Below are 23272 nucleotides of genomic sequence, written 5' to 3'. Positions count from 1 at the left end.
GTCGAGGAGGGGGCGGAGCCAGTGGACTGCTGCAGCTGTCCATGGTTGTGTAGTGGAAACCACACAGCGTCCGGATACGTGCGAGATGCGGCCATAGTCACGCTCCACTGTCTTCAAACCACCAGCAGCCGGGATCGTTACTTCTGCAGAGCATCGCAGCCGAGTGAAAGGTGAGTCTCTCCCCTCCCCCGCGTCTCCATCGCCTCGTTTTCCACGACACGCTGGCCCTTGCCCTTGAAAATCACTGCCGACGATCCCATCCCCGTCTTTTGCATCCAGAGCAGGCCAGGAAGCCAACCAACATGGATGCTGTGCACTACGGCAGTGCAGCTGATGATGCTGCTTGCACAGAGATTATGCTCCTAGCATCGTATTCCCAGCGTCTAATCCTTCCCATATTGACGGTTCACTGCAGAATGCGATCACCGAAGGAGGGAAATCCCGGAGTCACTCCACCAAACGGGCAACATTTTGACGGAAACGGTGAAACGAGCTGGAGAGGGCTTGAAATAGAAGCAGCAGCTATTCATTTGAGTGGCGATGACACCCATTTGGAGGCAGCTCTATTCTTGAGAAAAGCCTTCACGTTTTATTTATTTTGGACTCATTTTGACGAATCCCGCTGCGTTGCGTTGTGTTTTCTGTGTGAATGTCAGATTCTCATTCGCTTAAAGCAGCGGAGGCATCAGGGGTCCTGCCAAGATGTCACACTTTAACTGGAATCAATCAGGACAATTTATATCAGTGCTGCAGCCCCCACTGATCACTCTTTTTGTTTTTTTTTAATTCTAAATATACAGAAACAAGCATTTTAATTTTATAAATGCAATAAATCTGTCATTTAGTTTCTCAATTATCTATCTGCATTTCTTTCCACGTGACTTGTTCAGGATATTTAATCAAGATAGCAGTGGACCAGCTGTTGCCTGCACAGGCCTCACTTTCCATGGAAGCCTGTCTTCTTCCAGACAGGTTTGTTCGTCTGCAATCAGCCCATCTAGTCTTGTGTTTCTGTGTTGCAGCCTGTGGACGTGAGGCATCATGGCAGACCATCAGAGGCAGCGCTCCCTGTCCACCGCAGGCGAGTCTCTCTACCACGTGCTGGGAGTTGAGAAGTTGGCCACAACCGATGATATTAAAAGATCTTACAGGTGAGTCTTCACAGTCGGCTCAAGTCACCGCCCTGCTGTCACTGCGATCATTTTGATCGACGATCTGCCTTCATTTGCACAGGAAACTGGCGTTAAAGTTTCATCCCGACAAGAATCCCGACAATCCAGAAGCCGCAGATAAATTCAAGGAGATTAACAACGCCCATGCGATACTGAATGACCCCACGAAGCGTAATATTTATGATAAATATGGCTCTTTGGGGCTTTATGTGGCTGAGCAGTTTGGAGAGGAGAATGTCAACACCTACTTTGTCCTGTCAAGCTGGTGGGCAAAGGTAAGACCGGAGAACCGTCCGCACCAGTTAATCTGCTCTCTGTCCAACCTCTTTTTCTTATTCTGTATTTCTGTCACTGCTAATCAACGTGTCCGTTCGCAGGCTCTGTTTGTATTCTGCGGCCTGGCCACCGGCTGCTACTTCTGTTGCTGCCTGTGCTGCTGCTGTAACTGCTGCTGTGGAAAATGTAAACCACGGCCACGGGAGGGCCAGGACCAGGAGTTTTACGTGTCCCCCGAGGACCTGGAGGCCCAGCTGCAGTCTGATGAGAGAGGTGAGACCGAGCGGTGTGTGTCACGGACCTTTTTTCTTTTTTTTTTACATTTTCTGTGAGCGTTCACTGTTGTTACAAGGGCTTGACCTGTTGTTTACGTTGGTCAAACAGAGGCTGGCGGTGACCCCATAGTGCTGCAACCAGGAGCAACAGAGACGACCCAGCTAACATCGGATGGGCACTACTCCTACCACACCGACACCGGCTTCAACTAATCCTGCAATGCCGTCAATCCTGGCCTGGGGTCCTGCCTGCTTCCCTGCTCCACCCCAGTGAGATAAAACTTCAACATCTTCCCACTTCAAAAAGAGAGCCATGCAGCGGAGAGGGACTAGTAAGCATGGCCTGTTTAAAGGAACTAAACGAAGCCACATCCGTTCACTCCTCCCCGATTGGTCCACTACATGTTCACTCCTCATTGTGAGAAGAAAAGTGAAACAACTTAACTGTTTGCCTCTTATTTCTTCTTTTATATTCCTTAGCCTTTAACAACCCAGGTCGCCTACCCTACTGTCCCTTACCCATATTTTGCATAATGGTGTAGCATGCACTGTCTTAGACAACAAGGACTCAAACGTTACTTCAATCCTTTGCAACATCTATAGTTTGCGAAATTCATCATGTATGTGCAGACGATTCAGCCACGTGCGGCTCACAAGGTGCAGTGAAGGTGGTGGTGGTGGGTTACAAGATATATCAGGTGAGAGGAATGAGGAGCCATGGTTCAGGAAGGTGTTGCTTGGAGGCGTGTGATTGTTGTCGGTTTAGGCGGTCAGTGTCATCGTTAAAACGCTTAAAGAACTCAGTGGTCACCCACATTTAAACTTCTGATTTGCAATCAATGTATGTTTGGTTTTGGGTTTAAAAAGGCCACCGGCCGTTGTTAGACCCACAGTTTGTCTTTAGCACTGTGCTCGTTTGTCTTTCGTGCACCCCCCCCCCCCCCCCCCAAAACGAGTGTTTTTAACGTGAATCATGAGGTTGTTAAGGCACAGAGCTTCATGTCCACAAACACCTGCTGACGTAACGTTTCTATACGAGATATTGTCCACTGGTTATCGCCTTTCGCTCCCTCTTGTAAGCCCACTGTTGCAGCAGTTGATCGCAATGATTCTGGTAAACCTTTGTGTTGATTTGTGATTTCTTGCATTATGAATTGAACGTGCGTCAGACCCAAGTCGTTAAACGTGTGTCTCACTGGTGTTTTGCCATCTCAGCAGCTAGAAATGACATCAACACCAGGGCCGTGAATTGCGACGGACTTATTCGAAGCAGATCTGTATAAATTATGCAGTTTTTGTTGAAACATGTAGGTTATTGGGATTTTTACTGAGGTCCTGCTGCCTTTTTCTCTGGTGTTTTTAATTTCCTCATGTGGATCAACTATTTTCAGAGACGTCACAATGACTTAAAACGGATAGAAATGCATTTGATGTCGTTACTGTATTTATTTTGTTTTTTTTTTGTGCTTTCACAGAGGCTCCAGCAGGGTGTGATCAGTCCTGCTGAAAGGTAGATATAACAGAAGTGTGTCAGCAGCAGCAGCAGCCACTTTTCTAGACAAAAACATGCTTTAAACTCTTGAATATATTCGGAAGTAAACGCTGGGGGGAAACAAAACAAAAAAACATGTTACACTTGGGAAGAAATAAAGGTAACTACAGAACAAGTACGTTATTTTTATGATTGCCCTTTTAGTCTTTGTGGGTTTTTTTTTTTTTAGCTGAAGTCCGACGACTTTGATATTTTGTCCAATGCTGTGATCGTTTCTCATCGTCGAGTCTTTTTGAATCCGTGTGAAGATGCTCATCAGGCATATCATCTGTGAGCCAGTGCGACAGGCAGCTCCGAGTAAAACGACATTTTTTTCGTACTACTGAATTTGCGTATATTGCCACAAATTATTGCCATAAATCCGCCATGTACATCTTTGCCACTTCCGTCAGTTTCATGACTGCTAAATAATGTGTTTCAATGGTTTACAAATGGTGAGCTCCCGTCGCCCACCCTCTGCTATTAACGGTATGGATGTTGACCTCTGTGGCCCTTGTATGATGTTACCTGTAACCCTTTGATGAAACATAGATGTTCCTGTCATGGCTTTTTCATTGAGATACTGAAAAATGCTACTGTAAATGTTCTAAGTTGAATGCACTGTGTGTTTGAAAAAACAAAACAACAAAAAAAACAAAACTATAATGAATCAATGATCAGGAAATGACTCCATAAAAAGACAATATAGTATATAGTGTAACTATAGTGAAACGGTTATATGATGCATTTTTTTTTTGAGTTTTATTTATTTCATACTTTGTCATGTTTCAGATGATGATTGACTATAATTTCCAATGGTATGGTGTTGTAATGTAGCCATTAAAATTTGCAAGGAATGGTTTAATGGTTAAGGTCGCTTGTACATACACTTGGCCCATATAAAGTATAAACCTTAACGTTTCTGTTGTAGCATGATAATTGTGTGTCTGGAAGAAAACAAGTGGGTCATTGATCTGATTTGCTGTTGTTGAATAAATGTTCCTCAACATTTTGACTGTCGTCATTTCGATCAGTAACAACGTGGGATTTCTCTCTGTGTGATTTCTCTCATCCTGGACAGATTCTATAATATGAAGGAAGATTAAAGGTTACTTACAGAGATCTGTTTGATTTTCTAAGTAAATGTCTGAATACTACACTCCAAATACTCTGAAAGGAAAGTCCTGCATTTAAAATGGTACATTCATAAAAGCATATACATCAAAAGATTAAATATTACAAGTACTTTTAAAAGACATTTGATTTAATTTCGTTACAGATATGATATTCTTAGGTCATTGAAAAACCTATATGAATATATCAGGACTTCACTGTTACAGTTTTGCATGGGATGGTCACTTGTTTATTCAATGACAGGACAGATACTTTAATCTCAAATACAGAGCTCCCACAATGCCATTTTTGGTGAACTTGTTCAGTTCAAAAGACAGCACAACTACTATTAAAGATCACTTTATGGATTTACCAAGGCGACTTCAATTGAGAATATTGTTTAGTCTTTTTATCTAAAGCAAACTATTTTCGAAAGATCAATTCCCTCTGTTTGTATGAAATTATCGTGAATTGTAAAAAAGTGTAAAAATAATGAACATTGGCTTTGGTTAAAGGAAAACCTGTTGATCTTCTGGTCACCGTTTCCTCAGCAGCAGCTCTGTCATCGCGCCGTGTGATACCAGGTGTCACCAGCAGATGGAGACAAGTTATTAATTTTACCAACCTACAGTGTGTCATCCATCAATACATCCATCTTCCACACTGCTTCATCCAACTCAGGGTCACAGCGCGCTGGAGCCAAAACCAGCGGGCTGAGTGAGGACAGGTTTCACCATGGACACATCACCAGTTCATCACAGGGCCAACATAGAGAGACAGACAATCATATAAACAATTCAATCCACATGCGTCGGACAAAACCTACTGACCCCCTCATAGAGAGGAGAACATGCAAACTGCACAGGAACCTGACTGGACATGGGGCGAGCGTGACAGACACTATACTGCCAAGAGTGTGCGCGCGTGCGTGCGCGTTAATCCCCCTCCCTCTCAGCTCCTCGCATGGGAACACTTCGCTTGGCGCAAACTGCCTCGTCAAAAACGCATCGAGGTGAAAGTGGCAACGATGAATCGACAAGGTAAAGCCTCTGTCACATTATCACTACGACAATCTGCGCTCGTGCATGTCTTCTTGTGTGTTTATGGCGAGTTAGTTTAGTTGTCGCCAGTTGGCGGGCAACAGGTCGGTTAGCTGTTAGCATGTTAGCTTCAGCACTGAGGACAGCTCCCATGTTTTCAACAACAAAACCAACAGAAACTACACATATTACTCATGAAACTACGAGGCCTTTAAGTTTTATACCGTTGAATAATTTTCCACGAGCTATTAGTGCCGATGATTCACTAGAATTCGTGTCTAAATGAAAGCTTTTTGCTTGGTTTTCTTTTTCCTTGAACATGTCCAAAATGTCTTATTAATTCATAAGGTGTTGTTTTCAATATGTGGGCTCAACATATGTATGTGTTTTTGGTTTGAATTCTCTGTTACATAACTTTGTTGTCAACGTATATAGCTCAAGTTGATGCTGCCTTAATTTGTCTCTGTTCTCAGGAACATAAACACTTCGTATATAAACACAGGTTATTGTTGGTAATGTACAATATAAACTGTATTAACCACGTTTGGTTCTTACTTTAATTCTACTTATTATCTGGATTTATCAATGGAATAATCCTGTAATTCATCATTATCTTGAATCCCAGATTAAAACTCATGAGCGGTAGATATTCATGCTCATGCACAGTTACGTCAATGTGTCTTTTCTGTCTGAGGATTTCATCCCTAATGTGTTTTCAGACTTTACCAGAGCCTCTTCCTCCACGTACGTCCACTCCACGGGGATGACGGGGAACGGACACTCACCCACAGATCTAACGGATGAGGATGTGGACAATCTACGTTTTGAACTTTCAAAGGTAGGGAGCTCTCATGAAGTATTACTGCTGTTTTAAAGCTGTTTCTACAGAAACGATTGTGTTTCTTCTTTCACTTAGATCGAGGATGAAATTCACACTCTGAGGCAGGCACTTCTGACCAAAGAAAAATATGCAGCAGAAATCAGGAGGCAGCTGGGACTCGGTCCTCTCGGTAACATCAAGCAGAACCTGTCCAAAGGTTGGCAAGATGTTCAGACTTCAGCTCCGTAAGTGCATACGACGCAGAATTGTTCGGAAAATGTTTCTGGATGCTCAGAATGGCTGCACAATGATACCTGGTTTGAGGCACCCAGTGACAGAACCTTTGCCAGGCGTTGTCTTCGTGTTACGTGGTTACATAACCATGAAAAGCACACTAATGTCTGTCGTAGCTGCCCGCTTAAGTCAGAGTGATAATCCGTCAACCTGTGCTCATTCTGTCCTCTCAGATATCTCACAGCAGCGGCCACTCTGGACGACATCAGCCACTCCAGCGTGTAAGTGTCACTCCGCATGCTTCAGTCACATCCAGGGGAGAAAAAACCCAGAAAAACATAGTGCTACATGTCATGTCCTGAAGGGCTTTCCCAGTGACTTCTCATGTACTCACATGTTAAAGTGGAATCTCTCCTAAGAAACAAGTGATGGGATTTTCCGGGTCAAATAGGATCGGTGCTCTGTTAATAGCCTTACAGCCCGACTTAGCACAGGGAGCTGCAGTATTAGCAGGCAACGGCAGCGTTTCTTTGAAAGAGTGAAGACGAGATGATGTGCAGCCGCTGACGTGGACAAGCTTATCGTTACTACGTCACACCTTCATACTCACCGTATTCAACCACTTTTTATGTAATTCAGGCTTCACCCAGATGCTGACTTACTTCATTTTGTACTCGCAGATATGTGAGAACACGGGAAGGTCTTTCTCAGGCGGGGCAGGTGACTTCAGCTGCCCTGTCCGGCGTGGGCGTGGCCATCACCAGGAGACTGGGGGAAATGAGGTGAACAATCACGCCACATCCTCTCAATAATAAACTAAACTTGTATTATCTAATATCTTTTACATTATCTTAAATAAACCAAAACTTTAAAATACATTTAGTTTAAGGTGGCATATTTAGACTTTTTGTCATTAACCCGTGGCTTAATAGAAAACATTACATTCTGCAGACCACAAAAATTTGACTACTCAAGCCGCCATTGAGGTTCTGGAAAAACATGGGAAGTTTTCTGTCTTGAACTTTTGTTCAGCCAGAAAACAACCTTAATCCAATCACAGCGGTGCATCTGGTGCTCAACAGCAGTGGCTGATAAGTCTGTTGTTATTGTCCTTGTAGAAACAGACGCCGGTGTGACGTTATCTGTGTGTGTGTGTGTGTGTGTTTCTTTATCTTCATGCTGCAAACCCGACAGAGCTCTACCTCTTCCCAGCCCACCACGGTAAGATCTGTGAGTGGTAAGACTAAGCTGAGATGCACGTGTGTCTTGACCAAAATTATTAAACTTTGGTAGTGTAAATAAAGTTACTTAAAAACAGTTGAAACAGAGAGAGGGCCAATGACGTTGCTTATAAGAGACTTTTACAAGAAAGGTGTATGATTTATGTATTATTGTGCTATTTTATATCCTTGTATATCCATTCACAACTTTATATTCAATTGTGACTGGCCATTATTTGACTAATTGAATTTAAAAAAAATGACAAATTCATTCGTAGTAAACGGGAAGACGTCACAACATTCAGGAGAAATAATATCTTTGTCCACATTGTAGAACTGTTTGAATTTGTTTGGAAAACTCCTTTGCCTTTTAAATATTTAGTCAATTTGAATTACTTGAAGTTCACAACTTACTGTTCACATTCTGTGAGTTAGTTGTGTCATTTTTAATTTAAGAAAAAAGATCTGTTGTAAATCTCAGAAAGAGGATCTGAAGCCTTTCTGAGCAGCTTTTTTGGAAAAGCTCCAGTGAAATAAATGTTTGAAGCTACAGGTCTGAACCACACAGAGATGTTTATGTGGCTCCATGCAGCTGAAGTCCCTGCAGTGGATTAAGTAAACAGAATGTTTGATTTGGCTCAAGTTTCACACTGGCTGTCCTCCCTATTCCTGGTGAGTCGGAGTCCAAGGGTCTTTTTAGGTACAATAAACTTAGTTCCTAAAATGGGCATGTTTTGTAAAAGTTTCTCACAGCTGTAAAATGAAAAATACATTTTGAAAACATCGCATACTTGCTTTCTAATTATTCAAAGTTCATTTTGAGGCTCTGATCATTTAGAATAAAAAATAGATCAATTTCAGCCAAGACAATTGTAAATGACATTTTGTGCAGATTAAAATGTGTTTTTTTTTTTTTTTATATATACTTTTGCTGAAACATTGAAATGTTAAAGAATGTTTAATCTCCTCTTTGTCCTCCTCAGACATCTGAATCACACCATAAGCGTCCCCACCATGAGGTAAAATCACCACAACTTGTTTTTTTTATTCACTGTATTTCAGGCTAGAACCATTATAATGTACCTTCCTATTTCTCTCTAGACCTTCCTCCACATTCAGGTCTTTTGAGGAAATGGTTGGAAACGTGAAGGTGCGTCTGTCGAGACAACAGATCACACACTGCCCTCACTGTTTGTGTATTGATCGCTTGTTTCCCTTCTGACTCCACAGGGCAAGATGACTGGCAGCCAGAGCAACAGTGGAGACAAGGGAGGGTTTGAAAGGCGATCCTCACGCACGTGAGATGATCCCATCTCACGCATAAATATTTTCATACCTCGGAAAGTTATGACAGACTGTTACATATCTGTGTGAATTTGTCCACTCATATTTGTGATTGTTAATTTCCCGCACAAAGTCTACTAGAATGTATAAAGTTTTTGATGTGAACTAATTTTGACACCACATATAAATGTAATCTTTTATTATGTAATATGTTTCAGAGATGTTATTCATGTTGATGTTTGAGTACAGTAAAGCAAACATGTGAAATCAGCTGTATTACCTGAAGTGTTTTTGTAAATTAAGATTTTTCAATTAAAGTCAATAGAATGAGATGCAGTGTTTTGTTTTGAATGAGCAGAAGTTGCCTTTTCTTCACGGTATGCTCTCCTGTGGTTTATAGTCCCCATCTAGTTTCAAAAACGTCTTTCAACACATTTCAGACTTTTTAAAATCAAGACTCTCTTTCTATTTTTATCAAAATATGATTTCACAGAGATATAATTTATGTCCATATGAAAAGAAACTCAAATGCCATATTGGTTTTTTTAATTCAAGACGTGTGTATACAGTTCTGTGTCGGTCAATAAGTCTGTGTTTAATTTATTTTCTGCTGTTGGCTTTTTACAAGGGTTTGGCCACACGCAAGCACTCGAGCCGGTTTTCGTGTGAGCCTTTGGGTGGCGCTATAGGCTTCACTTCTCACAGCTTTTTTCATGAGATGAGCTGGTTTGTGAGAACGATTTGTGTCGTTTGATCCTGCATTAAAGTAAAGCCACAATGTGCGAAGTAAAAGCTGATGTACAACTATGAGAAAGCAACAAAAAGTCTCCGCTTATAACGTTTAAGGAAAAAATAAATAAATAAAAAGGTAGTTCCCTGACCGGGAATCGAACCCGGGCCGCGGCGGTGAGAGCGCCGAATCCTAACCACTAGACCACCAGGGAAGGATACATGGCAGCTATGCATCCAAGTTTAAGTACACAAACTATCTTGTTAGTCTGTAAACGTTACACTTCCTAACCAAGAAGGTTTTTCTGTACATTTGTTGAAAACAGTTAAACAGAATATTGTTTCACAGCAAGGGAGCTTAACGTCATTTAAACGTCAAGACACGTCTAATAATATCAAACCCTGATCGAACTTAATCAAAGCACTTACTTTATAACCAATTTCATGAGTAAAAAACAATTGACGTGTGTATAAGTCTCCGTTAAACTCGCAGATTAGTCGCCCTGTCGCTATCAGCAGGTTAGCTAAAGCCTCTCGCGGCCCCTGGAACAGACGTACGGTCACACACGCACGTTCCTTGTGTCCTCGAGCTGTATATGCCCCGCCCCCCTGCCTCGTGCAGAGACTGCAGCACGCGCCGTGGCCGCCTGGCTGGTTAGTATAAAAACGGCTCCTGTCCCAGCAGAGGTCAGTTACAGCAGCCGCACAGCGACTAACACGGTCAGCACCCGGAGCCTCCTTCCGCAAATGGGCCACAGTAACAACTAGTACCTCAACTACTTCCAGCCATCCGCACCTGACAACCGCATGCCAACAGGGTCATCTTGCTCTTAAGGTGAGTTTAATTTAAAGATTGAAAAAAAGAAACTTCACATACATAAACTGTTCCGTGGTGGTTTAATGCATCTGCATGGCAGAATGACAGTCTGGATGCTTGAAGTGTTCTTATCTCTTTGCAACATTTGATTTAAAGGCCACACATGCCACTAAGCTCAGGTGTTATTATATTTTATCAGCATATACAGCCCACGTCACCTGGTTGAAGTGCCATCTGGTTACTGTATAGGAGGAATGTTTGTACATCAGTTGTTGTGTTTATCTGGGCTGTGAAGTCCAGACAAGTATTTGTCTGCTGCTTGGTGAAATCCCCAAAGCCATCTGCCTGCTCACCTGGAGTTAAGCTTGAATCCTTCATCTGGTTCCCAGGACTTTCAACAAATTCAAGCCGTTTCAAACACTCATTCATGTGTGTGTGTGCATTTGATGAAGTCCCCCAAAATGTTAAGTTTCCATATCGTTCATAATGTATAGGCTGAATGTGTGCCAGCAATGCAAGCACGTGCTGGCCTAGAAAAACTGACCAATCCTCTGCCAGGCACTGCTGTGGTCATGCAGCCAGTGCATGCACATAACTTGTGCAGAATGTGTGGACCTGCTACCCGACACATTCTGCTGATTCCAGTCATGGGAAACCAGACTCTCACAAGCAGCTGCTTCATCGCTCAGCAGCAAAGGCGTAAACTGAGAAGCATGAATGAAGACTGGCAGCTTCCCAGGAAGGGCTATTGAGTGACTCGTGCTGTCGTTCCAGATGTTCTTATGCCACCATGAGCTGTCTGTTTAAAGCACTGCTTGCAAGATAAATGGAATAATACATTTTTTTCTCATCACACTTGTGTTTTCTTTTAGATCACTATTTTTCATCTGTGAGCGGGTTTTCCATCCACCTAAGGTCGGAGAAAATGGCAGCAATTCCATCCAGTGGCTCCCTCATCGCCACCCATGATTACTACAGAAGTGAGTGAAATTATTCTTTTATGCAGTCTAGTGAATCTCGGCAACAGAAAACAAAATCCTTTGGGAAGTGTCTTCTATCCTCCAGTGTGAACCCATGAATTATTACTAGCTCTTTAAAAGGAAATCTCCCTCCCTCCAGGGCGTATTGGGTCTACGTCCAGTAACGGCTCATGTGGCAGTGCCGAGTACACAGGCGAGGTCATTCCACACCATCCAGGTAAGGACAAAGAACAAGGTGTTACTCTAAAAGATTTATTCATTTTGAAGAAGGCAGTGGCTTTAATGTCTGTTCTTTACAGGACTTCCCAGGCAGGACTCTGGTCACTGGTGGACTTCGTTTTTCTTTGCGAAGCAGAACCAGCCCGGCGTGCAGAATGGATCTGAAAGTCAAAAGTGAGCTTCCTGTCATGAAAACATAACAAGACTGAAGCTGGATCTGTTTTTGTTTTCGCTTGCCGAGGTTAACCTGTTAACTTTTCCTCTGTGTTGCAGGAACGGAACCTACACTGTGGCCAACGGCCAGGTGACCTGCATCGCCAGGGAAATGGTCCTGAAGCGACAGGCCAGCGAGAGCAGTGACAGTGGAAAGTCTGAAGCAGTGGCGACACCTCCACCGGCCACCTCCTAACCCCACTCCCCCCCCCCCCCCCCCTTTCCCCACCATTCCCCCCCCCACCTTCAGCTTGCCTTCACTCACATAGTCCTACGCTGGAGATGGAGAACTCGATGGCAGAGATGAAGGTGGACTCACCTTTTAGTTGATAGTTTTCTTTAACTTTGTTGCTTGTGTATATTATCTTTTTATTACGACCAAAAGTTTAAAACAAAAAAAACAACGTATGTAAAGTTTTGTTTTTTTCTCGTGAATCTCTTTGTATGACTTGACACTGTAATGACGTTGACAATAAAATGTTTCCATTCACTTCTTGTGTGTCACATGTGATATGTAACGTCCAAGACTCTGACGTGACGCCGTCTCAACTCGCCCTCGCTCATTCACAGCAGAGCAGCAGTTTCATAACTCCGCGTGGAAACGCTGACACACTGATCACATGTAATCCGTTTAACTTTTATATGATTAGAAACGATTAATCCAGGTGTTAATTCCGCTTACACAATGACTGGAATGTGGGTCATGGCTGCTTCTGGGAAAACAAACCCATCACGAAGAGGTACATTAAAAACTCTTCCGTGTTGGAATGTGGTCAAATGAGTTCACCACATTAAATTGGACTGAAAATTAGAAACTGCTGCATGTGAAGCAGGACCAGTCGTCCTGCCGTTTTCAGACAAGCTTATTAAAATACATAAGTGATCACACCGCCTGTCTTTTATCTTTTATCTTTCCACCCCAACATCCTAAAGAAACAAAGAGTTGCTGTTCTTCAAATAGAACTAATTTCCTGATGTGGTTTGTCTCTCTGTTTGGTTTTATTCCACATCTTTTTTAACATTCATTTTATGTTAATTTTCTTGAACCTTGAGAAAAATCCCCGTCTGTCTGAGGTAATTTTGCGTCTCAATGCTCGTTTGCAGTTGTTTTGTGTGGTCATTTAACATGTGTATTCTATCTGTGGTCACACTTTGTGTGTTTTACGTTATATTTTTCGACATAACTAGTTATAACAGTCATAGTATTAATAATGGGAAAATACAGAAGCCAAAAGAGACACATGGATGAAACTTTAAACAGGATATGAACAAATAAAATATACTGGACACAATGAATGTAAAGCAGCTGCCTGGTACATGGAAGCAATCGTATATCTTTATAAATGAGTATTTATACAAATAAAGCTATTTTTTGGCGATAAAACAATGTGAATATGCATTTTCTTACCCATATATAGTATAAAATGGAACAAAATGTATTAACCATTCAGCTACAACCACACCACCAAAAGAGCTCCGGTCAGAATGTCCAGATGCTTCTTATTTATCTAAAAATATTCATCTTTATATTTCATAATCTGTCACCAAACACTCCCTTCTGAGGTTTGGATGAATTGAAAGATTCTGTGTTTTTCTGGCGCCGGTTCATTCAGGCTGTCTACATCCTGCGAACACGTTTCTGGTTTGAATGGAGTCACAGAAAGTGGAACAGCGGTGGCTCCCCGGCTACTGTCACGTTCTAGATTCCTGCAGGGCCTTTTATGCCATCAAGGCGTTGGTTTATAACTTTGAGCCTTTTCTTTCATTTCGTAACTATAAAATGCTGCGAGCAAGAAGAAAAATGCATCCAACCTCCAGTAACTTCCAGTATATCAAATACAAATATATATATATATATATATATATATATATATATATATATATATATATAAAATTAATAAATCAAAGTCACAGCAAAAATATATGTTTAAACAGTTAAAATGATTGTGACTAAAATAACATGCATGCTTCTTTAAAAGGCAATACCTCAAATGTTTAGTTTAAATTAGTTTAGTTTAGTTTAGTTTAGTTTAGAATTTATACTTATTTTGAAGCCTAAAACTTCCTGTTTGTTCTCGTGTGATGAACTTTAAATCAATCAATGAATGTGCAAATTCTATGAAGGTTTTTTTTTTTTGTTAGTTTTTTTTCTTCCATGAAATCAGATGGAGGGGACATTTTGCAATGTGCACACAGACAACTAAGAATAGACTGAACAAAGTCTGGTGTCAGTCCTGGCCTGATGAAAGATAATCGATCTGTTTAAACAGAAATGTCACACAGCTACCGGGTGCCCCCCGGGAACGCTGGGAGCAACAGCGCTGGACATGGGCATTGGATTTTGGCATCAACCTCAGAGGCGATGTGATTTACACGGGCAGACCTTCAAGTGATTCGCTTCACTTAAAATAAAGCATCCTCTGTCCTCTGAGCCTTCCAGACCCAGCGCTATTCCTGGCGTCGTATCAGAGAGGCACACAGGCCTAAAAGTGTCCGGTGGAACCAGCCGAGAGCAACTGAACACGGGAATCTCCCGTTCTGCAGGGTCATTTTCCACTGCAGAGGGTAATGTAGGTTTCCCTGTACAAAGTTAACAACGGAGAGTGAGTGAAGGGCAAAACAGCACAACAACCTCGAAGCAGGGTTCAGAAAAGCACCGAAAAGAGGAGAAAGAAAGCAAAAGATGCTTGTGAATCCTTCAGGAGTGCACCACGGGTGTTGATGTCACAGTGTGGAGAGACGGGAACCCTTGGATCCCAAAAAGTCGCTGCACAAACACACCTGACAGGCGAAAGCTGCGATATAAATCTGGGAGATGTAATCAAATGTGTTTGTGTCATTTTTCCTCTCACAGATCAGATTAAGTGCAAAAATGGAATGTATTTGGTGTTTGATTCCTATTGGGTGTTACATTTAATAAGAATTCAGAAAGTCCGATTTCATCATTTTTGAAAGGAGAAAGTCGAGTCACTTCAAGGAGAGGATCTCTGAAACCCCTAAAAGTCTCGATTTACACAAAGTCACATAAAGTGTGAAACCGGAATGAGTCATTTCACCTCCTGCTGTGATATGAGACATCCTGTGTATTACAATGGAAGCCACATATATTTCTGCGATCATCTTTTCTTCAGTTCCATTATTGATGAACGTCGCTCCAGCTTTCACTCGGACGTTTTAAAAAGCGATTCTAACTTATCGTGACTTATGACAGCGACACAGCAAAGATAGACTTTGAATCACGCTCCGCGTCACGCCTGATGAAACTATTTGTGTCGTCGGAGTCATTTCTACGTGTCACGATCTGCTGTAATTGCCAGAGGGGTCAGTGGAAATGTTGGCATGGCCGCAGAAAGCCGCCCTGCACATCACTGTGCTCAGAGTTAAATGTGGAATCTAGGGCAAACGCACCATGAGTCAGTGGCTGCTCCTAATTCGAAGGGGGGTTTTTTTTCTTCGTGGGGTGTACAAATTCCCGCAGTGTGGTAAAGAGGAAAATTACAGCCGACGTCCTGGCAGACTCTCTGCCTCCTGTGACCTCTCAGGTGAAGGGGTTCGTACTGTTTACAGGGTGTCGGGTGTCATCCGGTCTCTGATCTATATTTGATCGGCAGCATGAGCCGAGAAGGTGAAACTCCAGCCTCCCTCCACGTGTCAATACAGAAAAGGCCGCACGCTGTCAAAGTCTCCCCCTCCTCCGAGATCGATTGTCTCCTCAGACCACTGCTCTTATTGGTGCTTTTTTTTTTTTTTTTTTTTTTTTAAGTACCTTGAAAATCTGTCCTGCCGGACTCTCCGTTATCAAGTTCATCGTAGTTATATCAGGTGAAATTTCTCGGAGCTGGAGAGACTTTGCTTTGCTTGTTAGGGACTTTTTCACCTTGTGCCTATATTTACTAGGAAAGCAGCCTGTTCACAGCCAACACCAGACGTCACCTTTCCCACATTTCCTCTCCTGCCAAGTAGCAGCAGCTGAATGTTTCTTCACAAAAGTGACAAACATCCTCAGATTGTGAAAAAAAAAAGTTCAGACTGTTGATAACAACAAACTTATCGTCACTAATGGGCGCGTGATGTTAGAAATGTTGACAATCAGCTTGTGCGGCAGCAGTGAAACAGACAAAAACACTTTTATTTGTTGACATGCTGGACTTCCACACAGTTTAACGCTTTATATGTCCAAACTCACTTCAACTGTTAATTTAAATTAACCGTTTTTAATCCACCTGCAACATGAGGGACGTCTTCATACAAGACCAATAATGATCCAGTGTTTTACAGTCAGCAGAGTAGTCTCACATCCCAATGAATATTCATTTATTTAATTTTTTTATCCTTATATGTTTCTTTTAATATGATTTGCTTCCTGCACTGAGCAGCTACTTTTACTTCAAACTGTGAGTTAAAACTTTACTCAATTCAGTGTTTAACTTTGTCTTTCAGTGTTTTTTTTCCAAAGGAGGGAGGAGCTTGCATGTTCTTCCTGTGTACGAGTGTGTGTGTGTGTGTAAGATTGTGTTTTTTCCTTCTGCTTCTGCTCACTGGCAGCAAAATGTTTCTTTGATGAGGTGAAATCATATTGGATTTAAAAAAAAAAAAAAACTTGTGTGTTGTGTTTTGACCCCTCGGTGTTGGTGAAAAGCTGTTGATTGAAGGAAGCAGAGCTGGCGTTACGATAAAGCAGACAGCGAGAACGAAAGGGGCAGACCTGGACAGACCTGGACAGACCAGGACACACCAGGACAGACCTGACAAGAACAAGACAAAATTAAAAATACAAGGTGGAGCCCTTCTGTACAGAAACACAGTGAGTGATGCAACACAGACAAAATCTGGTGCATTAAAATGAAAATACGAGATGTAAAGTAGCATCAACCAGCCAACTGGAGTCAATGCACTTAAGTGTCAAAAGATTTTTAAATCAGATTTTTAGTATATAATAACGAGGAGAAAGTGAAACAAGTTAAAAAGCTGTGATGAGACCTGATCCTCACCTCCTCCCAGTTAGAGCTGCAGTAGACCAGCAGCCTGCATTTCACACACGTTCAAACACTGACTTTCACTTTAACACAGCAATTACGGAACGGCAAATGATGTGAGTACTTTAAGTAGTATTGACGCATACAATTCCGTGTACTTATTACCAAAGTTGTTGATACATTTTTATTTCCCATGATTCATAGTTTCACTGTGTTTTCATGCAAAACCTCCGTGTGTACATTCACAACTCCACTGTTTTCACACTAAACTCAAAAATAAATTCATTATTTTAGCTTTTGACAAAAATAAATATGCAAACCAAAAAGAGGTCAGTGTTGCCATGTTTCCTCTCTGTGGGAACGTTGTGTCCCGTTTCACATGAGAATCTGTTTCTCACAGCAGCTGTGAAACCCGACAGGACAACACAAAGCCAAGCAAAATATCCGACCACACTGTGAGCGCAAGTCCAGTTGAAATGATACGCCAAGTACAAATTAGGTCAAACAAGCGTGATGAGTGTACAGAAACTTTTTTTAAAAAATCATTATTATTAACTCTGAATATACTATTTTTGATTTGGTAAAGAGACATGTGTATCAGGCAACTTTTCCTTTATTACTACTGTTTCAACATTAATGTGCTCAGATTAACCTCTGTGAGGATTTCTAATCTGACTTCCCTTAGAAAAGGTCCTGCACCATAATATCAAACCCACAGTGTGTTTGAGTTGTTGTAACCCCTCAGATCTTCTAACAAGACTCGGTTATTTGCCCCAACATGCAGGACCAAGAGCTTCAGTCAGGCCGAGTTCAGTATTTCAGCATTAGTATAGTTCAGTATTAGTTCAGTAGACGAGACGAGACGAGACGAGACGAGACGAGACGAGACGAGACGAGACGAGACGAGACGAGATGAGCCTTTATTTGTCCCATAAGTGAGAAATTGCAGTGAAAATGCGGCAGAGAATAAAGCCTTCAGAGTATGGTGTGCTTTCACTTCAAGGTTAGCGGTTCGACGCCCTTGATCCTGTTTCATGTGCTGAAGTGTCCTTGGGAACACCAAACCCTCCTGTGGAGGTCCAGCAGCTTTGCCCGGTAGCACTGCTGGTGTGTGCGTGTGAGTGAAACAGGTCACAACACTGTACAGGACAACAATAGCAGCTGTTAGGCTGCTGCTATTGGAGCCTCCTCCTAATAAACACCCACAAGTACCTCCAGGACGGCATGCATGCGTTCTGTGTCAAACACTGTGCAATCCAAACTGTCGCCACTGGTGATACTTATGGAAAAATAAATAGGATTAATTAATGTGCAAATACAATGAGAGGATTAGTGAATGGATCTACCACAGAGGCCCAGGGAACCAGAAGGATTAGATTAGATACACAATGTGAAATAAGACAAACAAATGGTTACAGAAAGATGCTAATTAACAAACAAACTGTGTCACAAAATGATCAGAGTGGACGAAAAAGAAAGAAAAACAAACTTAAATTAAAGGGAAGAAGTGAAAATGATGTAAATGGCAAAGTGATGAAGGCTTGATGCACATAAATAACCTTGAGATGGAACCCTGACAGTGTAAAAGACAAAAGATAAACAAAATAGACAAGAATTGTGACATGACGTAAAATGTGTGTGTGTGTGTGTGTGTGTGTGTGTGTGTGTGTGTGTGTGTGTGTGTGTGTGTGTGTGTTTTCAGACGTTATAAAAGGCTCACTTCTTCATGTTTTCTATAAATTTGCTGCCCTCTAGTGGACGACTTGATGAACACAGATATAACAACCCGTGAAGAAGCTCTGGCCACTTCAAATTATACACATGACCAAACACATTCAAAACAAAGACTTGAGAGTTTTAATAGCTAATTTATTGAATTATTGTATGTCAAAAACTTATAAATATTTTACCATGACATAAACTCAATAAGTCACATTAATTTAATTGGTCCCTTTAAAGTGACCAATCATCCTACGACCACCTCTGAACCAAACAGCTGATCACTTTTTGGATATTGGCTTGTGTGGCGAGAGGAGCTGCATGTGGCCGACGAGCCACCACTTCACCTCGCCTGCTTCCCTTTGGGAGCTTTGAGAAATGAAAAATAAATGAAGACGCCACAGGCCAGGTTTCAGTTTGATAGCTCATCGCACTATTTTATTCAATTACTGACATCTCAGGAGAAGAGGAGAGCTTTGCAACTCTGCTGTTGGTAAACCACTGGTGTTTTTTTGTTGGTTTCTTTTTTTTTTCCAACTCTTTTTTTTTTTTTTCATAGCGTTGATGCAACACTGAAAAAGCGCTATTTCCAAACAAACACAGGTCCCTCATTAGTGATATGTAAGAGGCAGAGAGAATCTCACCTGGACAGTTTTTCATGAAACATACAAATGAAACAGGTTCAACCTTTTTCTTTTGACTTTTTGTAGTTTCACATATAATAATAAATATTCATACCTATAAACACTCAAAAAAAAAAAAAAAAAATCCAAAATATTAAGTCACAGGTACTGGAAAAAGCTCCACTTTTAAATCACAATGATAAATGTACAAAACAATAGACATCTCATATAAATGTTAATGGTTTTCGTTAAGAGACTTAAATCTCATTTCAGAAGTAATCAGAGGATAAAAACTAAACTTGGAGATTCAGTATTTCCTGAGGTTTATGGGTTCCCCTTAGAAGGCCAGGAGAGGGGAATGGCTTTTATGCTCGTGAGGAGATATTACAACAGGTCAAAGTGTACCTTTCAGGGCACCAGTCAGGTTAAGAACAAAGTGTTTTCCCTGACAACACGGCCGCCGGGATCTTAAACGATTACAAGCACTTAATGTAGTATCATAAATGTACCTGCTCCACTTAGGCCACCGTAGTATTTTAGAACATTGGACTACAGTCGTCTTGATCCCTAATAAATGTTTGCTGGTCCACTTTGAGTAGTTGTTGACGCTCCCGTTTACTTAATATTTCCTTTCTAAAATGCTGGAAGCCACCACAGCGCCGAGCTGACCGCGGCCAGTCGTCACGGCGCGCCGGCCGTGTGGCCGGGTCGTCGGCGAGGTCACGTCCGCACTCGATGCAATGAAAAACAACAAAAAGGGAACTATCTGGGCAAAAGTGTACACAGATCAGGGAGAAAAGGTGGAAAAGAAAAATCAAGGGGAAAAGAAAAATCGCCTGAATAAAAATGCAAAGAAAAGAAAAGTATTCTGAAAAACTGTACATGTAAACATCACACTTTCACTGAGTCCAAAACCAGAGGGGAGAAAATACAAAGCTTCACACAGGTTTACAGTACGACTCTCTGCACAGAGCTACAGTCTCTTATCGGTGCAGGAGAGGCAACAACTGAAATCATATAAATAACAATAGAAGTAATACAGACCACCACCAAATGATAAGTCAAAACAGGCAATGGGCTAAAAACCACTTTGATTTTTTTTTTTTTTTTTTTTTTTTTTTAAACAGTGCTGTACCCACAGAAAAAAGAAAAGGTTTAAAACATCTTTTATCACTCTTTGTACAGCTATACAGTACATTTATCTGACCACTTTAGCAATCCACAAGCTACCAGGGCATTTTTAATCAACACCAATAGATTACATTTTCCAGTCAATACAAAGAGAAAATCCATTGGGCATCATTAGGAAAATTAAAAAACAAAAACCAAACAAACAAAAACAAAGAAACAACAACATGACAACAAGTGGTTGTCGTTGATCACAGTAACTCCAGCACACAGCTAAAAAAGTCGCTCAGCGTAGACTAAAGACGGGTACGGAACTGCAAGCAAACACCTGGCTGTGACGTGTGGACGATCTGCTATGGCTGCGACGAGGAGACGAGGAAGACGTGCGAGTGAGGACTCAGGTCCAGCGTACAACTATGAAAAAAAAAAAAAAACGTCGGTTCGAGTCCAGAGGGGCGTTTCATAAGGTCAGATCAGGTGGACGGGGGCTCTGCAGCAATAACATGAAGCACAGGAATACTCTGGATGGTGTCTTTCTCTGACATCACTGAAACTCGGCGAGGATCGTCAATTTGATCGTTTGCGAGTTTGGAGATCAAATGAGTATCGAGGCATTTGTATAAGACTCGCCCAAATCTGCACAAAAACAAGAATGTTGTCGTCACACATACGATGGATTAAACCAGGCCTGAAAGGTCTGATCATATTTACTTCTACACTATTGGGCTCAATGTGTTTTTGTAACAGTTGGTAAACTACATGAGCGAAGCCAACAAAGTCCGGCTTTTTCCTGACCTCAGCTTCCATACGGTTTATTAACAGAAAGCTCATTTTAAAAAGTGGAATTCCTTATGTAGAAAGATTCTGCTGTATAGAGTCACACCCATTTTGAGAAAATCCTAATTTGTGTATATTTAAGGAAAAAAACAGGTAATTATATTTTGGCCTCAAACACGTCAGACACATATTCTTTGATCATAAAGTCGCACTGACGTTCCTTTGACCTCTATGGGGTTTCCTTTGACCAGGACTACTTTACTTCTATGCTGTGCTTTTGGAACAAGCTTCTGAAATCCAGATATTTCACTCCATTAATGGCAGTGTTCTGATTTGTTTTTACCGTAATACTTTCTCTCACCGAGTTTCTTTTGCCAGCTGCTTTCCCTCTCTGCGCGACAGAAATCACTGTTTGACATCTTGGATTTCACCCTGTCTGCTCACGTCAGCTCGGCTGCATCAGGCTGCCGTTGCGCCACTGACTCAGGACAGATTTCCCACAATAAGCGTTTCGTCTCTGAGCCTCCGAGTTATGAAACACCCCTCAGATGGACAATGTGCGCTGATGAGTTCCAACTGAGCTCTGATAAATAAATCCGAAAAAAGACGTCCGTTACTTTTTTCCTTGATGAAAACTGCCTCTGATTGTGAGTTGTGTCAAATTGTCCATTTGTTGGTAATCAGTTCTCTGTGTGTTTGAACTGAAGCTGATTTTCCAGATGAGGTAAAGACACACTCAAACCACCACCATGTCGCCTTAATCCTGAGCTATAAAGTGCTTCCAAACTTGCAATAGATAATAGAATTTCAGTGTAACGCAGCCCAATCAATGAGGCGGTGATAGAATGTAAGACGGTCATTTTGGACACGCGCGTCCATCTCTGAGACAGGCAAGAAAACGCACGGATGCCAGTGAAATAAGAGTGATTAATGATACATCTGATAAGATTTGTGATAAATACAGAAATATATCTCTCTAAACTTTGACAAATCGATAAGGTGCGAGCCACTTTTTGGGCTGCATGAAGAGTCATTGTCATTGTTTGGAATGTTTCAGCCGACTGAATTAAACCTTCACAGATTGATGTTGTACAAACTGGGTCACTCCGCACACACACACGCACACACACACGCACACACACACACACACGCACGCACGCACACGCACACACACACACACAGATAAACAACACAGTCAACAGCTACACTTACATCATCAAAAAAAAAAAAAAACAGAGAGTAAAGGACGGAAAGAAATGAAATACAGATGCTTACACAACTGTTTTTGTGCCGAGTGACTCACCATTAAAAGTTGTGAGACTGTGCTCTAGATCTGCTCGGAGTACTCGTGTGTGTCCTGAAACCATGCACACGCTCACAAACACGCACACACACACACACACACACACCATAATACACACCATAGCAGAAAGCTGGGAGAGTAAACTGTGATGCGATAACATCTTTTTCAAAGATTGTCTCTTGCTTCTTTTCAAACAGTGTGTTTGTTTTGTTTCCCAGACGTGGTATGAATGAACAGAGCGGAGACGTGATTCAAGGGTTTGAAGCCGCCGAGGTCAGAGGAGACGATACAGACGGACGGTACAGAGGAGGAGAGTTCGTCTGCATCCGGTTTGCTGCACTGACTTGTCAGTAAAAGATGCACTGTGAGCTCTGGGTGCCCTTTATCAAACTCACTGAACGCTTCCTTCACAAAAATAATAAATAAATGAAAACAACCCCCCCCCCCCCCCCCCCAACCCCCAACCCCCAAAATAAAATCACCATTTAGAAGAAAAAGACGTGCAACGTTACGTCTCAAATTTTCTGCGAGGTCCCATTTTCCTTGGTGCCAGTCCAGATCGGTGTGAGGTCAGCGATAAAAGATCAGGATTCAACGACAGACAACATTGAAATTGGCTACAATGCTGCGTGGGAAATCGTTTCTTTTTACAGCTCGACAGAAGAGGATCCCGATGACGTGTAACCTCTCATCTCAGTAAAATCACAGTTACTGATTATCTTCAATATTGCACCTTTTTCCACCTTTTTTTCCAGGAGCACTGGATATAAACCAAAAATCTAAACAATATATTAATCTTTTTCTTTTTCCCTGACAGGTGTCT

At 41.8% G+C, this 23272-nt stretch overlaps 3 protein-coding genes across 4 annotated transcripts; all 3 read left to right on the top strand.

Moving 5' to 3' along the window:
- dnajc5aa (DnaJ (Hsp40) homolog, subfamily C, member 5aa) lies at positions 1 to 4375 on the top strand. 2 transcript variants are annotated; one of them, XR_013935556.1, is made up of 6 exons: positions 1 to 170; positions 1023 to 1151; positions 1234 to 1447; positions 1550 to 1721; positions 1833 to 1993; positions 3199 to 4259. XR_013935556.1 is itself a non-coding variant. In XM_080469653.1 (5 exons), exons 2-5 carry the CDS (start codon positions 1042 to 1044, stop codon positions 1934 to 1936), a joined length of 600 nt encoding a protein of 199 aa, XP_080325779.1. In that variant the 5' UTR covers positions 1 to 170; positions 1023 to 1041; the 3' UTR covers positions 1937 to 4375. The 2 variants fall into 2 exon arrangements, 1 of the variants encoding a protein (XP_080325779.1); XM_080469653.1 differs by having other exon boundaries at positions 1833 to 4375.
- Positions 4376 to 5077: 702 nt separating this feature from the next.
- On the top strand, positions 5078 to 9296 carry LOC308113973 (tumor protein D54-like). The gene is made up of 9 exons (XM_080470567.1): positions 5078 to 5407; positions 6127 to 6245; positions 6324 to 6472; positions 6695 to 6742; positions 7142 to 7243; positions 7656 to 7682; positions 8665 to 8700; positions 8783 to 8831; positions 8912 to 9296. Exons 1-9 carry the CDS (start codon positions 5218 to 5220, stop codon positions 8981 to 8983), a joined length of 792 nt encoding a protein of 263 aa, XP_080326693.1. The 5' UTR covers positions 5078 to 5217; the 3' UTR covers positions 8984 to 9296.
- Positions 9297 to 10351: 1055 nt separating this feature from the next.
- Positions 10352 to 12413, top strand: ppdpfa (pancreatic progenitor cell differentiation and proliferation factor a). The gene is made up of 5 exons (XM_080469940.1): positions 10352 to 10529; positions 11384 to 11491; positions 11631 to 11708; positions 11791 to 11884; positions 11984 to 12413. The coding sequence occupies exons 2-5, from the start codon at positions 11437 to 11439 to the stop codon at positions 12117 to 12119; spliced, it is 363 nt and encodes a 120-aa protein (XP_080326066.1). The 5' UTR covers positions 10352 to 10529; positions 11384 to 11436; the 3' UTR covers positions 12120 to 12413.
- Positions 12414 to 23272: the final 10859 nt, after the last annotated feature.

This window comes from Lipophrys pholis, assembly GCF_963383615.2.
Source record: "Lipophrys pholis genome assembly, chromosome: 8".
In the NCBI taxonomy this organism is placed as follows: Eukaryota; Metazoa; Chordata; class Actinopteri; order Blenniiformes; family Blenniidae; genus Lipophrys; species Lipophrys pholis.
Note: the sequence above shows the minus strand (reverse complement) of the source record. Positions and strands in the feature narration are given on the sequence as shown.